This window comes from Apiospora hydei (genome assembly GCF_038363865.1).
Source record: "Apiospora hydei strain CBS 114990 chromosome Unknown utg000010l_segment0_segment0, whole genome shotgun sequence".
Lineage (NCBI taxonomy): Eukaryota > Fungi > Ascomycota > Sordariomycetes > Amphisphaeriales > Apiosporaceae > Apiospora > Apiospora hydei.
The window spans coordinates 2116165-2133425 of NW_027117369.1; the positions used below are offsets into that span (position 1 = coordinate 2116165).

Below are 17261 nucleotides of genomic sequence, written 5' to 3' on the forward strand. Positions count from 1 at the left end.
TCTGGTCAGGCTGCAGTCGCACGATGCGAGCGGGGTACGGCGTATTCAGATCACTCCGAAGTATTCACAGGCTACATCAGATAATACCTCACATACCGGTGCTGACTGCATGCAGATGTGAGACCAGAGTAAACCTAGCCTTAAAAGGACGGTTCGGTCGTTAAAAATTTTGTAGACCGCTCTATCTTGATTGAATCTCGGTGGAATCATCCGATCTTTCCGCACATCAGGCTATGCATAACTCGGCCGATCTTTCACGGTCGACCTTTCACGGTCGGGCTGTCACATTCGGACTGTCACATTCGGACTGTCACTGTCGGTCTTTCACGGTCGGTCTTTTACCGTCGGTCTTCAACGGCCGATCCTTCACTGCCCACCTCTCATTGCAATTGTATAGGCGAATTCAAGATGGCCTACAACTGGGTTGCTTTAGGCGCAAGATTATATATCCATGCACAACGTTCCCTGCTCACTTGTCGCCTGCACGCCACCTCCAAACCCCCCACACACGGTTCTGCAATACTTACGCCATGCGTTCAACCCGCCGCTATTAACAGGGGAGAAATACTAGCTATCCAAATTATTGCAACTTGAGACTACTACTTACGATATCTGCATACAACTACAAGGGGCTTGTTCACACCATGGATTACATGACATCATTATGGTCTTGATACACTCAGCTTACTGTTTCACAAACGCTCATATTCTCTTTACGACTTACCTAGATAGAATGGGATATTCAGGCGACTACCCGGGTGTTCCAGTCGTCGGGCGGCGGGGTTGGCATGGGGACTGGCGACACAGCCATGTTGAGCCATTCCTTCTCTTCAATCCCCCATCGGAACCCACGGGACGAGTCCTGGTTGACCAACACGCTCCTGTCGCTATACAGAGCCATCGAAGCACAAAAATCATCCTCGTCACCCTGATACGGGTACCAGTGAATCCGAGGCTGGTCGTCGCTTTCTGCATTGGATCCGACTAGCTCGCGGAGCTGGGTCATCAACTCCCGCTGAGCCTCATAAGAAGTGTCTACCCCATCCTGTCCGCACAACCCGAGCAGGGTATCCGGATCTACGGCTGTCACATGGATTTGCAAATCGCCCAGACCGATGCTCGTGGCCTCCTGCACTTGGTCGCGAAGATTGACAAAGTTCTGTTCCCAGTTAGCCTCGACCGTATGAGTCATGAATCTGTCATACCTCACGATTGCAGGATCCTCAGTTGAAACTCGTGGCGGGTATAGACCACTGATGGCGATGCCAGTACGAGTAGACATACCCGTAGTGTATAGGTATCTGCGATCGCCTTCGACAAGCCGAGAAGGGCCAACCATACAGTCCTCTTCCGATGACATAGCGGCGTAGACGTGATCTGCTTCGGCTGGTCGGTACGTAATTAGCCCGTTTTCAGGGGCAGCGAGCGCCGAGGCAGAGGCCACCTGATTTTCAACCATGTTATTGGGTTCTTTTGCAATTGGCGAGTTTGATTGGTGGAGGTTAGCCATTTCTGCTAGATCTGGGATTTGAGAATCCGATATCAAGGGGCAAAGGTACATTCTAGCCAACTTAAATCGAAAGGATCTCAGAGAAATCAAGCAGTTATATATTTCTATAACCCGTCCTGTTTGCACACAGACGAGATCTTGGGACGGAACTGAGCTCTTCATTTGTTTAGCAACTATTGTTCTGGAAGTAAACAATGCATACGCTAAAAGACATGCCAACAAAGAGATCAACAAGGCCTCCAATACAATACACTTGTCCACGGCATCGAGCCGGCTATGCCATTCTCGTATGGTATGCCACACAAGTCTCGTAAGACTCTCGAGGATCGATGGTATCCCTCATCACAGTCTAGAAGGAGAATTAATACGTCTACCACGTTACCATGCTACTTAGACTTACTATACTCCATCGCCAGCTGCAATGCCCGGGCTTTACATTAGTTCAAGCTACCTCTGTCTCTAGGTCTGTAATTGGAGATACCAATACTTTTGAACTTCCCATTAATAGAGGCGGTACGTCAACATCATTAGTGAAATTGGCGATGTTTTTTTTTTGGTGTTGAGGGGTCGTGTGTCGATTTTAGGTTGGTCCCGTCACAAAATGTTACTCAAAGATTCAGATCGCACCTTTGGCGCGGGGTGCTTCCCTCAGTGGGATGCACTCACTGAGATGCGGAGGATTGTAAGTATTTCCCTGCAAGTGTAAGCCCCGTAACCCGTTATTTATTCTTCCTCCTTTCCTTCTCCTACTTTCTCGATTCATACCAGGGTGGCCAAGAAGAAACGAAAGACTTGCGAGGAACAAATCAAGTAGAGCTAGCCAAATGCTATCAACGACTTGGCTGCGTCTGCTAATGGCAGGGGCTGACTGTCAATTAACTTGCTCGAGCACAGCGGCACAGCAGCCTAAATCGTTAGAGTTTTTACTTTCAGTGTCAAGGTCTCCCTGCTTCAAGTAGTGCGAACCGCCTGTTCTGGTTTCTAATTCAGCTCTTCTCTCCTTTCACAATCAACCTTTTCCTGGACGGTTGGGATCGGAGGTCCTTCAAAACCCTGCCCGCGTGCCAAACCTCATCCGCGGCATCGTTCTCCACGTGAGCTACTAGATGGATGATCCTTGCAGTGGGCGATCGCGGTTGACGATCCTCCTAGCATCCAACCAACTGATCATCCTTCTGAGCTGACATACTCTCAGACTGTCTGAAACGATTCATCCTAGGCTGATAGGCAGAAAGGGGCATTCAACACTAAGCAACTCACTGTACCATCAAGTTGAGGAATGTAAAGCCAATGCTTGCGAAAACAAGGTAACAAAAGGAATTATTGCTGCATTTGTGTTATTTAATGCTACTGACGCTGACGTTGACCGTCCTCATGATCCCGATATTATCGCCATCGGGTTTGATGTGCCAATCCTCCTCCTCGCTCCCCGACGGGCTGACGGCCGTCGCCCTCACCTGATGTATCCCTTTCCGCTCGTGCAGGGCCCCGAACATGTCGGTCGTCATCTCGAACTCGTCCGTCTCGCTCTTCGATTTGAACCACCCCTTCTTGTTGGCACCGCCCGCCGCACCGCCGCCCAACCCGATCCCCCTCGACTCCCGACGTCCCACCGCCGACTGCGCGCCGGTGCCGTACTGGGAGCCCCGACCGTCTTCGCCGCCGCCGCTCTCGCCATGCCGCGATGTCCCCGAAGTCAGGCGCAGGACGCCGCCGACCAGGGGCTCGAGGCTGGGTGCGCACGCGGCCATGATGCCCACATTAACCTGGAGGAAGCCGAAGAACTGGACCCGGTCGGTGAAGGACTGGTCCGGATCCCCGCGAAAGACGTTCTCGCAGACGACTTTCGCGATGCCGAGCAGCACGGCCGCGTAGCCGAGGCTCAGGATGCCGATGAGCCAGGCGCGCGCGCGGGACGTCATCTGCAGGCGCCAGATCACGGGGGCGGGCAGGGTGGCGAAGACGACGTCGGTGAAGATGTTGCAGGCCGTGTTCATGAGGGCGAAGCCCTTGTGCGTCGCGGCGGGCAGGCACCGGACCCCCGGGAGCGACTTGTCCCAGAGGCCGGCGATCGGGTCGCAGCTGACGAGCCACTCAATCCAGGAGACCATGGCGTAAACGCATACGAAACCTAGCGGTAGTATTTGTCGGTTTTTCTGCGCTTTGAGGGGGTGGTCATGGTGATGTTTGACGGAGTGACATACCTATCATGCCCCAGATTATCTGCGAGTACCGGCGCGACTGGCTGAGTCGAAGGAGCGCGAACCCGATGGAGATCTTGAGACACGCGAGCGCGCCGATGGTCAACATGACGAATTGGATAAAGGTTATCTTCATGTACTCCTTGTAGTCTGCCGTCGGGATCGTGTCCGCGTGCCGCCCCAGTCCGTGGAAGGCGGCGATGATGTACGTAACCATTCCACCAAAGAGAGCGCATATCTAATACCAACTTGTTAGCTAACATCGCCGTATAAGGCAAGCATAGGTAAGACCATGTGGAATTAGAGAAGAAAAGGGGGTTTGACAGAAGGGGTCGGTTGCTTACGGCAGACATCAATATCATGGCGTCATCTTTCCCGAATGACCTCACGATGGCCAGTCTGATGTAGATGCGGGTTGCAACAAATATCAGCGCTAGGGCGTGGAACGCGGAAGTGACGCCGAGGATCCAACCCAGGTTGCTCTCTGCCGCGCGAGCTGGGTCGATCGGCTTTCTGGAAGACATGTGTGCTAACTGAATAGCATCTGACGGAAGGTATCAAACACAAAAGGAAGGGTATCTGCAAGAGATATCCGCGCAGATCATTTCAATGTAGGGTAATCACCATCGTCCATATATCCTCTTCCCTTGACCTTATAGGGCACGTGAGTAACGTCGTCCCAGCCGATCAGATCAAGCGTAAGGACCCCTATTCATTTCATTCCACGTGGGATAAATCGCAGAGGGTTGGCGCCCGTACGCTTGAAACATCATCGATGCAACGATCGTCTCCCACCCACGGAAACAACCAGGACGGGATATAGTTTGGTTGAGTTGGGCAGTGTCCTGTTTTATCGAAAGATTCTTTCGGGTCCGCGGTGGAGTGGAGAAACCCGACTCGCAGCGCAAGCTCTGGCGAACTATCCTGGTTTCTATGACTATTCGATACAAGTTTTTGATAGTTAATATCTTCTAGAACAAAGTGGGCGAGGCGGACGCAAGCCATTATAAAACCCTGGTAAGTTTAATATGTACCCCATCCATGACAGAGTGTAGCCGAGCCGGATATGCGCCAAGTGTGATCTTACCTCATGGTTCCCGGGTAACTCATTTTTCATGTTCAACTTGCCCATAGTATGGTGCATCTCCGTTGCCATGTGAAATTAGCATCTTGATTGGATGGATCAGTTTTCGATTCCAGGTGTATGACGATGGTGCCTGATGACAACATGGCTGACAATGTCGAGAACTTGCTGACATGTATGTATCGTCGTCTTTGGTGACTGAGTGCCGCGCCACCCATTGGCTCAGAGTCGGGAGAGCAAATCTTTGAATCAGACGATTTCTCAAGGGGCGTGCTCTGTTCCGGGTTCTCGAACCGGGGCATACGGCCGAAAGCAGCATTGGCCGAAACGGCAATGCCCGCGGCCCGCCTCTGGGAAGTTCCGTTGGGGCCACAGACTGGAACCGACCGTGGAGATTGCACAGGAAAACCCGGGACGGACTACCATACTAAATAAGGCTGACAGTCCTACCCTTGCAATGCAGCTGGTACATATGAAGGTCATCTATATTTATAGAGGCGGATGGTGTCCTCGCCCATTTGACCCGACGAAGATATAAGCTGTCTTGAAAGACTAGCAATCTAGATCCTCGGTCGCACAATCTACGATCTGCCAAGGATTGGCCTGTGGAGTGCAAGATCGGAGGCGGAGACAAGTCCGGTGCGCCCGCACACCGGATGAACTGGTTCTTTGGAACCGAGCTCGCGTGGAATCTCCGGCTGTCAGGGTTTCAGAATCTGGCAACAAACTCATTTTCCACTCCGCCCGTCTTCCGCATCTGAAATGACAACCATTTCCTTGATGAGACGGCGCCTGACTGGTCCTGGCCCAGTAAGACTGGTACGCCATCAAAATACTCCCTTGATGAGATTCCATTCCGGGTCGATAGGCCTCGTAATGGTAAACCTGGATGTAATCCGATCGCGTAATATCTTCGTGCCAGGGCAGAGATCTGGGCTCCGCCGAGCCATGTGGAAGGAACCAGGACTGCAACTGCAATGTCCCGCCCATATTTACCCCTAAGACCAGCTACATAGAGGCACTGATATCGCTAAGCGAAAAAGGGCCAGGCCCGTCGGTTCGATGGTGGATGTCGCGTAATGAAATCCGATAAGCCATTAGGTCCGCAGGTTAGACGAACCGGGCAGGTGATTTTTCCAAGTTTTCAAGCATCAACCAGATTGGTACTGGGAGAGCACCCCATTAAACCTTTCCTAGACGAACAACAAGTCACCAAGCGATTGTTGAGCAAGGTGAAACTATTAGATCATCACAAACACAGACCCCTACCGCCGACTTTGCAGCCAGCTGTTGAGATGCTACCAATTGCTCGGGATAGATGTGTAGAGGAGCCGATCGGGCTTTGGTTCTGTGACGACGCCCCAATTCTTGTCAGGTTTGGGTCCCTCTTGCGCTAGCTTGTCCTCCTTCTTCAACAATAGCTCGGCTTTGTCCATTTTGTGCGCTGCATCGCACTCGATGACCAGACCTGCCACATTCTCCATCAACAGTTCTCGTGGGTACCACTCGTAGTGGTACTCTTTACATCGTACTTTGGTACGCTGAGACAACAGCCGGAGGCTGTTTTGCATCTCTTTTCTTTTCTTTCGTTTTCTTCTACTCCCTCTTGCTACAGCCCCTTAGGGCTACTTTCGCTTATCCGCTCCCCAGACCTGGCAAACAACAGTCACGCCTTTTACCAAGAGTATCTCACCCGTGGCTCTGACTGTTCGTCATGCGTTTCTTCAGCATTGGAGCAGCTTTCTACTTGACGGCCGTCGCCGTCGCCGATGTGGCTGCCATCGACCAGTCGTGGAGTGCTGTCAATGCCCTGAGTGAGCTACAGCAGCAGGCAATGAAGGGGTTAGAAGTCAGCCCGCCTAGTCGCAAGAGGGGGTCAGCAACGTCCTGCAACCTATTCACTGCAGACCGCCGCCAAGGCTGGTAAGCTCAATGATCTAGTCTTATCACATCAGCTTGTACGGGGAGGAGGCCAGGACGCACCACGTTGTTTTCTTTTCCCCGAAATATGTGGTGGACGGTATTCCCCAACATTTCCACGCTGAACCCATCCCCACTTTGAATCCATTCCCAAAGTCAAGAGAACCGGAAAAAAAAGAAAAAAAAATCATGCCCATTATCCAACAGATCCAATTTCATTCAGCCATCCTTCCAGGTCGTTCAAGAGGCCCTCACCGATACCTGCTTCCACAGCACAGTCCTGCCAGCTGCAGGTGACAGCCATCTGCTCGTCCTTGACCGTCACAAGCGACACCGATATCGCAGCGGAGCAAACCTCGGCGCTGAGGACCAGCTCTGCCCGCCGTACTGACCAGCTTCCTCCTTCTAATCCGTGTTTTTGACGCTCATTCCCTTCTTCCTCATGTTCATGGGAGTCGCACAGAGTCCCATCGATGCCGGCTGCTACTTCTGTTTCTCCTTCTTTCCCGTCCATGGTGAGGAGGTTGGTGACCAGCCACGATAGATGTCTCGGCTTTCGCGCCTCGCTCCGCTGCACGTCCTTGAAATCGCCGGCCAGCTTCATGAGGCCGATGAAGTCGTTCCGCCCGCCAGCGTCTAGTGTTGATTTGATCTCCCAGCGTATCCGTGCCGATACTGACCATACTAGATCCATCAGATCAGCCGGCAACGGCCGGCCTGCTTCTGCCAGAGCTTCTCCTTCGGCCTTAGCTGCTCCTGGCAACTTGGCTCGGATCTCGGCAACTAAGCGTGCGTCAAATTCATGGTCCACTGCCGACACATAGTTGCACATGGCCTCTTTGGGCTCGAGCCAGGGATATCTGCGGGGCCGCGACGGCAGGATCTGCCGCAGGTCGAAAGGAGTCCTGCTGGCGAAGCCTTTCATTTCCCTGAGCTGCGATGAAAGTGATAAGAGGATCAGACCGTGGAGAAGGCCGGTCACGGTGGTCTGATGCTGGCGGCAGGCCTCTACTACTCTTGTGACGATCTCGTGACCGATCGTGAAGGTGCGAAACCGGGTCTTGTACGGAGAAGTCTTGATCGGGGCCCATTTGGCATAGGTGTCGCCAGGCGGAAAGAGTTTGGGCGGCTTCACCTCGTTGAATAACGTCTTGGCCAGCCATGGCACACTCGAGGGAAATGCACTGAGATCCTCCGGGGGTGGCGGGAGCTTATCCGAGCAATCGGGGAGGTCGACGATCCAATGGTCCGGATCCTCATCAGCATTACGCACGGCGGGTATCTCCATGTTCGGTTCCACCTTCTTATTCAGGTTTTGAAGTAGCTGCTGGTGGAATATTTTCCCGCTCATGCCGTCGTGGTGTGTATGGTCCCAATCATAAATGACATCTATGCAGCCTGCCCCGGCCATGTGCAAGACGACTATATTCCACCCGGGTCGAGTTGAGATATTAGAAAATTTGGCATCGAGATTGAACTGCATTGTCTTCAGGTACTGAGCCTCGGAATCCTTGGAGCCCTCAAGTGATATCCACTCGACATGGTTGCGGAGTTCGAAGCTGTCAAGACGAACGAATTTGGGCTTTTTGGAGGTTTCGCCTACGATGCCGGTTTGCATATGCGGTTGAGCAAGCACGACGTGTACAACTGCATCGTATAATTTGGCCTTGAGGGATACAATGTTCTCGGAACTTGTTAGGCCCGAGGGAGGGCAGTAACGGCAGGCGACGATAGTGCCGCGGAGTTGGCCAAGGACCTCCATTGCCAGATGGTATGCGTCACTGTGGCTCTGTAATCAGCTATTTGATATTCTCCGTGGCTTATTGTGGAAAAGATCATAACTTACTGAAGGCCAAGTCCACGGATGATGTTAGTGTTGGCATCGCGAGCGCCGGGAGGCGCCCGCCGTCGCGGCAGATGAACCATGATGAATGCGCAACACTATGCGTGGACACAGCAGAGATTAAGAAACCTGGAGGTACTGGTGTGCTGCATATGAATGCTTTTCTTGGACGTGGAAAACCATATTGAAGAATCAAGGGATGTCCCGGGACGTTGGCACGGAAATGGTTAAAAATAGAAATACCACGCTAAATCACTTCATGTAGGGGTCACCCCCTGTCGATTCGGTCCAATTAACGAAATGAGGGATATGATCGCAACCTCTTCACGTTGTTAAGATGGTTGTCACGAGCCGTTCCTGTATTTACATATAGCTACATCTCTCAGTTTCTCTCAGAGACTCTCTTCTTTCCACCTCCAATCAACTCATTGCCCATACTCCTGGAGCCCTATGTCAATACACGTAGACTGGGTGTAAGTCAAGTGACACAGTATAACATTTTCTGCCCTGAAATCATACTGTGACCGCCATCTAGCCCTGCCTCTTTCACAAGGCGAAGAATAAGTTTCCGTTTACCCCGAATATGTCGACGTTGTGTCTTGACTATGCTGTGGGTTGTGGTTGAAAGACGTCTGGTATTCAGCGCCTCCAAGTGTTTCAGTATTTAATATACAGAGATACGTACTAAGTACACATGTTTTGCCCACAAATAATTGATCGCAGATATGAGACTAATAATGACCGATTGTCGTTACAAGAGAATTGATGCTGAGTTGCACTAGTCGTATCACACAGATCAAACTATTCTTCTTTCGACGAGATGTAAGAAGTCGATTTTTTCATCCTACCGATATTGGACCGACAAATCCAAATTCCGGTGGCATAGCTCGCTAAGCGAGACCCGTGATCCATCCTGCCGGAGCATTCAGCCTTTTGGGACATCTCAGAACAGTAGGCTGAGATCTTCAGAATATGGTTCAGCCAATTGGACGGTGCCAACGGGGTCTCTATCTCCACTACACGATCATGGACCCCTGGCTCTATTCGGGCCTTCTACAGAGGGCACATGGGCTCTACCGTATGTTGCGGTGACCCGGGCGTCGACACTCCAACATAAGGGTCCTTCACGGCGACAGAGCGCCGTATAGAAATATGTGCTTTCTTCCCGCTTCTGTCCGCTTTCACGACTATCTGGTTCCAACCTGACACGGCCGTTGATCTCCAAGTATATCCCAATTTGCATCCCAAACCTCTCTTTCCAGTCGTCGCACGGCCACAAAGCATCTCAAGATGTCGTTGTCTCCGCCAAACATCAGCGCCAGCTGCCCGCCTATAGACAAGATGATGATGCCCGACGCCCAGAACATTGCCGGCCTCCCTCTCAACATCACCACCTACCTCACACCGGCCGAGGATTCCTTATACGAGAACATGGTCTCGTGCTGCAGCCCCAACCCCGTCGGCCTCGCGGACGGCTGCTACTTCTGGTGCGAGCACCCGGCGTCCCAAGAGGCCTTTCAAACTTGGAGCGGCTGCTTGACCAAGAACAAGACTCGCGGGTTCATCTTAGGGATGCACGAGGCGGGCGCGGCTAGGCTGGAAACCGGCGCCCCGAAGAAGATGGCCATGGTCCTTCTCGCCGGCCTTATCGGCAGTGCGTTTACTTGGTTTTGAGATGGGAGTCTTACGCAAAGGGGAATGGGCGCAGTGGTAGGATTCGTGACGGGAAGGTCTTTGTTGGGTACGCGCCACCCGTATGGGCAAAGTAGCTGGGTTGATCAGGTGTTTGTTGTTCCTCGTACATCAAGGCATGAGGAGGTGAGGTGTTATTTCAGGATATTGGGCACGGGAACTGTCGCTGCCGGACCCTTAAAAGATTGGTTACCTTTATCGGCCCGAGGTAAGGGATTGAACCCTCCCTATTATTGCACACGCCTCGAGAGCTTTGTATACCCTCTTAGGGATAAGGCGTGATGCGCAAGAGGTTTCCGCCACTCTATAGGAGTTGGAACACCTTGTCTGGGTCGTACTTATCCTCCAGACCCGCGTCTTGCCACGAGGCAGCCGCAACCCACCCTGGATCATCGCACGAGCCGAAGTTGGTTACAAATGAGAGATGACAGTAATAAATGTTAGGATGCGGGAGCCGAGGAAGAGGGGTGATAGAGAGAGAGGCAGATGATAGGATCATAACGTACGGTTTTGTGCGACCTTCTCCATCCTCATGATGTTGCCTCCCTTTTCTTCACCCTGTTGCACAGCGCTGGACACGACAGACTGGACGGTGTAGAGTACAGCGGTATCGGGCGTCCTAAGGGCCTCGAGATACAGCTCATGGGACTGGATGTAGAGATCCAAGGAGACCTTTGTTGTCGTCACTGACTGCGTACGTTTTCCCCCAGAACATACCTCGCACTAGGCGCGTTATACTGGATGCTTCACACAAGTGACTTGATGGCCTCTTCGGTCCACGGGACCGCCGCGCTCATGAGGCTCTTGAGGTCGAGGAACGGCTTGAACGCCCCCGGGACCTCAGTTGGCGCATGGGCATACAAGAGCCCCACCGCGATAAAAGTAGGATTGAAGCTGACGAACAGACCGATCTTGGGGTCGGATTCCATGGACCCTTGGACCTGGAGTATGGCCTTGAGGATATTGATGTAGTCGGCGGGGCCGTAGAGGTGGATTGCATACTTCGTCTTGATCAAGGGGTACGATCAGGAGGGTGTCTTGACAATTGCTTGACTGTACTGTATGGACGTCCGCCCGTTCTATCCGGTCCAGTATCAGTTATCGCAATGAGGATGATGAACGGGACGAGCGGAACGGGCCACTATGTTGGAAATTTCATTCATAGATGCCAAAAACATTACTAACATCAATTAAAAATGTATTATCCGAATCGTCACCGAACCAGGAAGCGGCAGCAACATAATAAGCAGCACCGATTAGGTTTCTTGTATAGCACTTATGAGTTTCCTTTTTAATTCCTCTCGGTACATGACCACCATATCCCCTATGGACTCTTGCACTTTGTCGTTGATGTCGTCAATTAATGCGTCTCTTGACATATCTCGTATCTCGGCCACCTCTAGCCCAATCCTGCTGCAGTCTGCCTCCAGTTCGCTTTGATGCACGTCCACGTTGGCGACAGTCTCTTCCAGTACCTCATGCTGTTCTCCCAGTTGGTCGACGCGACTCTCCAAGCCTTGCAATTCCCGGACGCAGCCCTCCAGCTCCGCGACACGGCGCTCAAGCTCTACATTCCGAGTCTTGCACTGCCTGTTCTCCGCCTCGAGCGCTTCAATTCGCTCATCCTGCTGTTTCATTCGCGCTTCGATAGCACCAAGTCGGCTGTCAGAGTGATCAGTCTTGGCTGACGGTGATAGAGACTCGGTCTCGACGAAAGCTTCCGCATCGGGCGACCATAACCGGCGCTTCGACGTCGCTCGGTTGCTGGATCCATCACTACTGCGGCGGAAATAACGTTTGCGATTGTTGTCTGGTAACTTGCGGTCCGAGGCGAAAGCTTCACTCTCGCTATCCGGATACCCAGGAAGCTCTTCGTCATCCGGTGGGCCATAGCCTGATGGCGTAGTGACCGCAACCGTATCATTGTCCGACTCGTGCGAAGGCGTGCGTCCCTCAGTTTCGTTCACGTATTTTGGTGGAGAGCTGGGGTGGAATAGCTCGAGCTGCTGCGGCGCGCCTGCGGGATCGATAAATCCCGTGGGATTGAGAAATGGCCGAACGGCCCTGTAGAAAATGTTGTATGTTGCTTTCGGCAACGCATCGTGGGCCATGTAGACCGAGAAGGTCGACGATCCGGCAAGCGACATGAGGGCATCGACGGCCACTGAATTTTGAGGCTCAGGTGAGACTTCCCCAACAGGATTGATGAGGCGACCAAGTGCTCGCAATCGGAAATGGAGGCGAGTGAGATTGCGCGTGGCGCCGAGCTGCTGACGCACGAGGTCCATACATGGCGGAGAGTCGACCAGTTGGGTCGTATGGTCATGTACCGTCCGGGCTAAGGAACATATTCGATCGGCGGTGATCTGAAGGGAAGGCGTACGCGCGCTAGTGTCGATGCTGAAAGTAAAGCGAACTGATGGGCTGTATGTTGTTGTCTCTACATGAAGAGAAATGGCGTCTCTCGCAACTTGATTGCTCGGCTCGCAAACAACGACGATCGGATGGGTGAAATGCGTCTCGTCTGTCATGTCAAGGGAAGAGGGAGGGGGCCTACGAATACTGACCTAGAACGATCAGCGTGGTCCAGATCCTACTCCGACAACATCACAGATACCCTTAGACGAATCGTAGCATGATCAGATGGCGCCAAACCTGGTCTGCGAGGTGCAATACAGACAACAGGCTCTGACGTGAGCCCACCGATCCGACTCAATCAAGGAATACTATGAGCTGCCGAGAAGAGAGAAATGGAAACACGCGTACCTTCCGATTGTAACCTTTTGTGCGCACTCTTGCGACGCGTGTCAACGTGGTCCAAATCCTACCCTTGGAAGCATCAGAGATACCCTTAGATGAGTCGTAGCGTGACCAGAGGGCGTCGAACCTGGCCTGTGGTGTGCGATACAGACAGGTTACGGCGTGATCCCACTGATCCGAGTCAATCAAGGAGTACTGTGAGCTTGCAAGGAATAGAGAAATGGAAACGCGATTGAGGACACGTCAAATGAGTTTGCGAAGGTGTTTGCGCGACGTTGATTTCGGGTCGCGACGTTGATGTGGAAAGAATGTGGTGTTGATTTTATATGATGGAGAGATGGGAGGCTGGAGATGAAAGAAAGGATGGGTTGGTTAGTGACTGGATTGATGGGCCCACCGTGCATCGGAAAATTGTCGGGTGATTGAAGTGGGACTGATTACTTAAGTCCATTCCTGTCTACTACTAAAGCATCAACGTTAGCCCCACCTTCCATTGTTCTCCGTCTATCGTCTGGGGGTGGGGTAATAGCCCGACCTGTCAAAAATAACGAGCGGCATTAGTCGAGGGGTTCTGACTCCTGAGGCTCTCGGACGAAATAGTTCGAGCGAGTAAACACCAAAACGACCGTTTGCGCGACTTGAGTCTGTATTGGGGTAGAGGTGGAATAATCAGAGCGAGATAGCTGACATTGGGATAGGTGGCGCTGGAATAGCTGCTCAAGTATTATGGCCAAGGAGGAATCACAAAACCGCCGAACCTATGGAGGGTAAGTGGGTGAAATAAACTGGCTTATCTGTACTGTATGCGCTATATCAGCCCTATGGGCCCGTGGTGTGCCACAGCAAGGATGCCATTTCAGGTGGTTTAACGAGGTTACGCGGTATCCTTGATGCCTCCGGGTGTGATTACATCAATGTCGGAGAGAGGGGTCGACTGCCTAGTGATTCCGGGCTCTCACTGGATTCCTCACTGCCTGATTGTACTCTCTGGCGCTAACGTGTCTGTTTTTAATGTTGTGCGGCGAACGATTGGCGCATCCACACAGGCTGCATTCGCAGAGAACTGCTTCTACCCATCGTCCAAAGGAGGCGGTGCACCCGCAAGGTTGAATCGACGAAGTACTGGGTGTTTATGGCATCCCCTCCCCAAATCTGATTCTTGGTACTTTTTAATTTCCGTTTTGCTCACACAAACTTGGCTGACGATATGCCCGTCTTCGCGACGACTGTAAGAAGGCCGCGTCCCGCATCTGCATCGGGCCCAAACACAGCTGGGGGTGTAGTCTTCAGACCCTAAGGTCGCCTCAGGGGACATCGGCCACTAGCACTGTTTCCCCCGCAGCCCCCGCAAACCCCTTGAACCCACCAACACCACCACTACCACCCCCTCCATCGTCTTCACCTTCACCTTCACCCACGAGCCCTGGTAATGTTTCAAGTGCACCTGCAAGAAATTGCCATTCGATCAGCCCGGCAACTCGGGCCTGCAACAACCATGGCCGGACGGGGAAGCGGGGGTTTGATACGTGTGGGAAATTTCTCGTGGGCGTTCTTGGCCTGCTCGTTGCAGGGATAGCACTGTGACCTGCAATCAGGGCATTGCAAATAGCTGCGTGGACTGCAAGAAAGAACTGCCGCCAAGACTGTGAGTCTGTACTACTAAGTTCAAGGCTACACCCGCCCCATTGAGATGATGGTTGTTTCATGGATGTCCCCTGACAACCCTTCTAACAGCATGACTGGCCAACACCCGAATGCTCCAGGTTGAAGGATAGTCCGCTAGAGCCTCCGCCCAGCTTGTGGCGGAGACTTTTGCTCTTACCTTATGGTTCCGTCCCTGGCAGGCCAGACAACGTCGAGCCCATAATTCACGACAGTCAACCCTTATTCGTTTCTCTACTCTTGTTTCCCTGTTCCACCTTTTGGATGGCGCTGGCGATCATGATACTTCGGAGACGAGGGGTATATGGACGCTGCAAGGGCTTGTTTGTGATGTTTGCAGGCCAGCAGAATGCCGGGCCACAGTATCCTCCTACCTTACAAACTGCAGCAACATCGGGACCGCTCCTAGCCATACACGTCACCGATCGTCCTACTGCATTAGACGCTTCCCAGGTGGCAAGGCGCCGAATGGTCCACCAGCCCAGTGCCGAGGACCAGACCTTTTACCGCTGCAGATGTGGCTACGAGACTGCTCGACTGGACAACTTCAAGAGACACCTGGGACGCCAGAGCCCGGGCTGCGTAGGGGGGAGAGCCTTGGTTCGTTCACCTGCAAATGCAACACAAGTTTCGACGATGTGGGAGAGTTGGCAAAGCATATCGATCCATGCTATTTTTGGTGGTCGGAAAGGAGCCTAGCCCTCGCTAAGGAGTACCTACCTTTCTACCTTTGACCAGATCCGATGCGTAAAAGTAGGTACAAGCTATGATGATGCTTCAAATATGGACACATTATTAGGCTCATCATTAGCATTGGCGGTATGGTTTATAACATCAGACAATATAAAATTGCTTACTTTATCGGATCTTATGGTATCTCAATGAGGATATTCAGGTTGGGTTCATGACACAGCAGTATACTATAATGTTGCAAACCACCATCCTCCAAGGAAGTAATAAAGCCTAGCTTTAAGCCTTCCAGCGGCTCCAGGTGTATCAGATCAGACAACTTTGATGGTCCCAAGTAGCTGCCGCAGTTGTTGCGAAGTCAAAAGCTCGCCACCTCCCCAATCGTGTACCAGTCCGATACGCTCAAACTTGCCCTCGTCCGTCGGCCGCAGCACAAGCGCCATGTCGGGCTTGAACCAGAGGCAGCGCACAGATATGGGACTGGCTTGCTCGGTAAAGAGGGCAAAGTCCGGGTGGAAGCTGTACTCGGAATCCACGGGCCTGTTAGCCAACTCGGATAGCGCTGGCAGGTGCCAAGTGGACGCATTGTTTGGTTCTTTGCGGTCTCCAGGCGGACGAGAAACTAATGGCTGCCAGGCGAGCTCCGAGGCCAGAATTGGCCCTGTCAGCTTCAGAGAGGCTCCGACAACCTGCCCGTATCCGTCGCCGGTGTCCGTGGTGCATTGGGCATGGTCGACCTCGACCAAGTTCCTGTTCCAGTGCGGGCTCGGCAGCCACCACCGTATGGGGCCAACGATGGATGCCCATGACCATGAAGGAACTCGTGGGTCTGAGGCACGTTGGGGATACGAGCCAGCCGGGCTCTCGAGGTTCGGGTCCGGGACATACCAGAGCAGGCCGTAGGGCAGCGTCGACTTCCATATGCCGCACAGGTAGTCATCCTCGGCCGGGCGGGTGTCTCCTATCCGCCAGGCGATCCCCGACAGAGCCAGCAGAACGTCCTTCTCGAACGTGAGACGGAGCTGGCTGTACTGCCGGGTCATGGCCCACCAGCCCCGATGGGACTGCCGACTGTCCAAGGCGGCGTCGCCAGTCAGTAGCTGGGCGAATATCTCCTTCGGACCGACTTCCGGTTCCCGCTCGCCGCACTGGCATTGGTTTCCTGCACGGCACTCGAACAAGAGCTCGCGGCGGCAGAAGTGCAGCACGCGTGGGGAAAGCAGCCGCTCCTGGTATACCCAACCCCTTTTCAACAGCGGCGGGGGCGACTCATCTCCACCCGAGCCTTCCCGTCCGTCCATTTTCATCTTGAAATGATCGTGTGGCTGCCGGGAATAAATCGCGATTTTCTCTCCATCATCTCCGGTAAATCAGATTGCATCGTGGTTTAACTCCTTGGTGGGCCGACGGTAACACCCTCCATCTCCGTTCAGCGAATCTGTGGCTGCGATGGTAACGTGGGAGCTTTCATAGATTTCTGCCATGCGCTGCGCCTCTGAATCCCAATCCTTTTTGCAGTCTTGGATGATACACAAGGAGTCGATCCAGAGATACCGGATCCCCAGGCGCCGCGTGATGTCGACTGCGTCCTGGAACGATTGGGGCAAATCAGCAATCGCAATGCCGTTCAGATGCGATGACAGGGTCTCCGTCGTCGTCTTGAGCATGCGACTTGTGTTGCCCCAGCAGTGGCTCAGGCAGGCGTAAGTTGCATCTTGTCGGTCTGTGGCCAGCAGCTTTACCGAATCCTCCTGTCCAGATCGACAAGATACGTCCAGTACTCTTGTGGGGAGTGAGGAAGCTCGAGCGCCGTGCGAACATGCATGCTCCGATATACATGTTTTGATCTTCTCTTTTGCCCAGGCCAAGCTGATTTCGGACGAGGTGTCACAAGGTACT

General features: G+C 52.9%; 8 protein-coding genes across 8 annotated transcripts; 1 reads left to right on the forward strand and 7 right to left on the reverse strand.

Moving 5' to 3' along the window:
* Positions 1-742: 742 nt before the first annotated feature.
* Positions 743-1459, reverse strand: PG997_014876 (uncharacterized protein; the record flags this gene model as incomplete). Its single annotated transcript, XM_066819190.1, has 1 exon — positions 743-1459. The coding sequence occupies one exon, from the start codon at positions 1457-1459 to the stop codon at positions 743-745; it is 717 nt and encodes a 238-aa protein (XP_066661378.1).
* Positions 1460-2847: 1388 nt separating this feature from the next.
* PG997_014877 (uncharacterized protein) lies at positions 2848-3928 on the reverse strand (the record flags this gene model as incomplete). Its single annotated transcript, XM_066819191.1, has 2 exons — positions 2848-3641; positions 3715-3928. 2 exons carry the CDS (start codon positions 3926-3928, stop codon positions 2848-2850), a joined length of 1008 nt encoding a protein of 335 aa, XP_066661379.1.
* Positions 3929-6093: 2165 nt separating this feature from the next.
* PG997_014878 (uncharacterized protein) lies at positions 6094-6366 on the reverse strand (the record flags this gene model as incomplete). Its single annotated transcript, XM_066819192.1, has 1 exon — positions 6094-6366. The coding sequence occupies one exon, from the start codon at positions 6364-6366 to the stop codon at positions 6094-6096; it is 273 nt and encodes a 90-aa protein (XP_066661380.1).
* A 545-nt stretch (positions 6367-6911) lies between these two features.
* PG997_014879 (uncharacterized protein) lies at positions 6912-8641 on the reverse strand (the record flags this gene model as incomplete). The annotated part of the gene is made up of 2 exons (XM_066819193.1): positions 6912-8496; positions 8562-8641. 2 exons carry the CDS (start codon positions 8639-8641, stop codon positions 6912-6914), a joined length of 1665 nt encoding a protein of 554 aa, XP_066661381.1.
* Positions 8642-9848: 1207 nt separating this feature from the next.
* PG997_014880 (oxidoreductase family protein) lies at positions 9849-10232 on the forward strand (the record flags this gene model as incomplete). The annotated part of the gene is made up of 1 exon (XM_066819194.1): positions 9849-10232. The coding sequence occupies one exon, from the start codon at positions 9849-9851 to the stop codon at positions 10230-10232; it is 384 nt and encodes a 127-aa protein (XP_066661382.1).
* A 1274-nt stretch (positions 10233-11506) lies between these two features.
* Positions 11507-12538, reverse strand: PG997_014881 (uncharacterized protein; the record flags this gene model as incomplete). The annotated part of the gene is made up of 1 exon (XM_066819195.1): positions 11507-12538. The coding sequence occupies one exon, from the start codon at positions 12536-12538 to the stop codon at positions 11507-11509; it is 1032 nt and encodes a 343-aa protein (XP_066661383.1).
* Positions 12539-15673: 3135 nt separating this feature from the next.
* PG997_014882 (uncharacterized protein) lies at positions 15674-16669 on the reverse strand (the record flags this gene model as incomplete). The annotated part of the gene is made up of 1 exon (XM_066819196.1): positions 15674-16669. One exon carries the CDS (start codon positions 16667-16669, stop codon positions 15674-15676), a length of 996 nt encoding a protein of 331 aa, XP_066661384.1.
* Positions 16670-16732: 63 nt separating this feature from the next.
* Positions 16733-17029, reverse strand: PG997_014883 (heterokaryon incompatibility protein-domain-containing protein; the record flags this gene model as incomplete). Its single annotated transcript, XM_066819197.1, has 1 exon — positions 16733-17029. The coding sequence occupies one exon, from the start codon at positions 17027-17029 to the stop codon at positions 16733-16735; it is 297 nt and encodes a 98-aa protein (XP_066661385.1).
* Between the last annotated feature and the right edge of the window lie 232 nt (positions 17030-17261).